This window comes from Centruroides sculpturatus, unplaced genomic scaffold, assembly GCF_000671375.1.
Source record: "Centruroides sculpturatus isolate CEXI.00-Female unplaced genomic scaffold, Cexi_2.0 scaffold973, whole genome shotgun sequence".
Taxonomy (NCBI): domain Eukaryota; kingdom Metazoa; phylum Arthropoda; class Arachnida; order Scorpiones; family Buthidae; genus Centruroides; species Centruroides sculpturatus.
Genome location: NW_019385487.1, coordinates 93,521 through 96,136, shown reverse-complemented (window position 1 = coordinate 96,136; position 2,616 = coordinate 93,521). Strand labels below are relative to the sequence as shown.

The 2,616-nt window shown below is 30.3% G+C and overlaps 1 protein-coding gene across 1 annotated transcript; it reads left to right on the top strand.

The window, feature by feature from the left end:
• Nucleotides 1-1,070: 1,070 nt before the first annotated feature.
• On the top strand, nucleotides 1,071-2,331 carry LOC111639437. Its single transcript, XM_023385328.1, has 3 exons — nucleotides 1,071-1,316; nucleotides 1,419-1,542; nucleotides 2,200-2,331. Exons 1-3 carry the CDS (start codon nucleotides 1,098-1,100, stop codon nucleotides 2,289-2,291), a joined length of 435 nt encoding a protein of 144 aa, XP_023241096.1. The 5' UTR covers nucleotides 1,071-1,097; the 3' UTR covers nucleotides 2,292-2,331.
• Nucleotides 2,332-2,616: the final 285 nt, after the last annotated feature.

Sequence of the window (2,616 nt, the reverse complement as noted above, 5' to 3'; positions counted from 1 at the left end):
ACCTCAAGGTCTCGAGTCAATTAAGCAGTAGGAGAGTCAAGAACTCGTAAACATCCTACCCCCGATTAGTCTCACATAGCAACAATTGACTGTGGATGAAAAGAAATTAAAACAGAAAAATTTTACTTCAGTTTATAATTTTCTTTACGGACTGTATTTCGTTAAATATCGTAGAATGCGGTAAAGGCTAAGTAACGAAATTTGGCATTATAACACTAAATTAAAAATTATATGAGATTGATAAAACAAAAGTTCGTTATTGCTAATGGTTGATACTGACCGCCTGGCCCCCCGCCACGTCCAGGCTCGGTTCCCTACCCGGGGGGCGTCTTGAGACCCACCAAATCCAAAAATATGTGCGTGTGTTGATGTATATTTCGTTTAATATCTTAGAAAACGGTAAAGGCTAAATAACAAAATTTGGCATTATGACACTAAATAAAAAATTATATGAGATTGATAATACAAAAGTTGCTGATTGCTAACGGTAGATACTGGCAGATAGGCGGTCACGTCTCATACATTGAGATGGATCGGACGTAATAATTTAACTCGTTATTAGCATTTAAAATCTTTTATGAAATTTATCACTTTCCTCAAATTCAAGCGTTTTGCTATTTTATAATAATTAACAAAATTAAACGCTTTTAGAATAAAATGTCATAACGACCGAAAAAGTTATGAAGTTTCTTGCAGTTGTTATTTGAAACACAGCTTGTCGATCTTTAACGTCATTAACCATGTACTTTGTCTTAAATTTTTGGTAGTCATCATTGTCTCTTTTTCCGGTCAAATTTCCGTTCTTTCCAGTCGAATTTAAACGTACAAATTACAGTTTCAGACACTTTGAAAATTCATTTATTTCCGGTTGATTTTTAGCATTCATATTTGCGATTTCACGTATGCGCTATTTTTCGGGCAGAGATTAACCGCATGTATCGAAGGTTTTCTGTACGGTGAATCTCCACGGAAAAATATAATTTTTTTCTTTTTCGATTTGTTTTTTTCAAAACATGATATACATAAAGATAACTTTAATTAATTGTATGCATTTACTATTTCCAGTGATTGATTCTTTTGGAAAATTACCGGCAGGAATGTTAGGAGTAACACTATGGATATCGGGAGATTATGACCAGTGTTTGGACATAGAAATTCCTCAAAATAAAAAAGAGATTACCGATGAAGGAAAGAAACAGGTTCGAGGCAAATACTGTGCCCTGACAATTGGAATGCCAGAATCACTGAAACGTATAGCAAAGTCGATTCATAAGTTGGAAAATAATTCATTGATTAAACTAGCAAAAGAGATTATTGTAAGTATTAAAGTTTAAAGAAAAAATTTGCGACGGATTAATACAGTTTAGTGTAATTTGTCAGTTAAATTTATTTAGACAACGAATTAATGAATTTTTTAGAAACCAGCGAAGTTTGAAGACATATTGAAAACAGAGTTAGCCGATACAAAAATGAGAATACGTTTGGATGCGTGCATTCCGAGTACATGTAGTAATAAAGACTTAAAACACGTTGGAAATTGGAGTAAGTCGTTTGATATTTTGTAATTATATGAAATTCTCTTGTAAATCCGAATACGTTTTAATCAAGTGTACGTAGGAACTTAATTCATTCTATTATACAGAGCCGAAACAACGCAAAATCACTCTAATAAAGAATAATAACTTTGTAAAATTAATACAGTACTTATATACAGTATGTATTTTAACGTCGATATAAATATGTAATCTAGTATAAACAATTTTTAAAATTACCACTCAGTAATCTGTAAACACTTTCCCATAAATAGTTCGAATTACCAATACAAAAATTAATTGTATAATATAGAAAAAAACACTATTTTTATGCTATGTTTTATAAGCAAATAGTAACCGTAATGCGTGGAGTTTCCATCAATGGCAGATTCTGTTAATATTTTGTAAAGAATGTTTCAGATGTGTTTAAAAAAGTTCCAACTAAAAATCCTTCCACTGCAGGGAGGAATCATATTAGTAGATCGACTTTTCTTACTTAAAATACTTTTTCCTCTTATTTAAATTTAATTTTACAAGAAATACATTTGAACCTTATTTTTTCTGATAAATTGAAAATGAGACAAGCGATAAATTAAACCGTTACTTTGAAAAATTAATTTATGTAATTGTTTAAATGTTTAATTACGTTCTTTATTTTATTTTTCAGTATTAGAAACGGCGGTAGACTTTAACGTCGAATATTGCAAAATAAAAGATGAACGTATTAAATACAGTAACGGACAATTGATATCGTTGTAAGTATATTTTTATAAAACTGATTGAATGAAATTAAGAACCTCTGAAGTATGAAAAGAACTTTAAATTACCGAAAAATTCGGCAAATTGACGATGCGATATAAAATATGATTTTAAATCGTAAACTTTTCGTGAAAAACACGATAATAATCTAAGGAAAAAATAAGTTTAACAAAGTAAATAGCCAATCGAATCTATTTTATTCTGAAGCGCATTACATGATATTAAAGAGAAATTTATTGTCTATTTGAATGCGCATCGTTTGTCTTGATTTCTGTGTTTTAAATATTCCGTTTTAAATCATCGACTGCTTCTGCTTTTTTTTTTC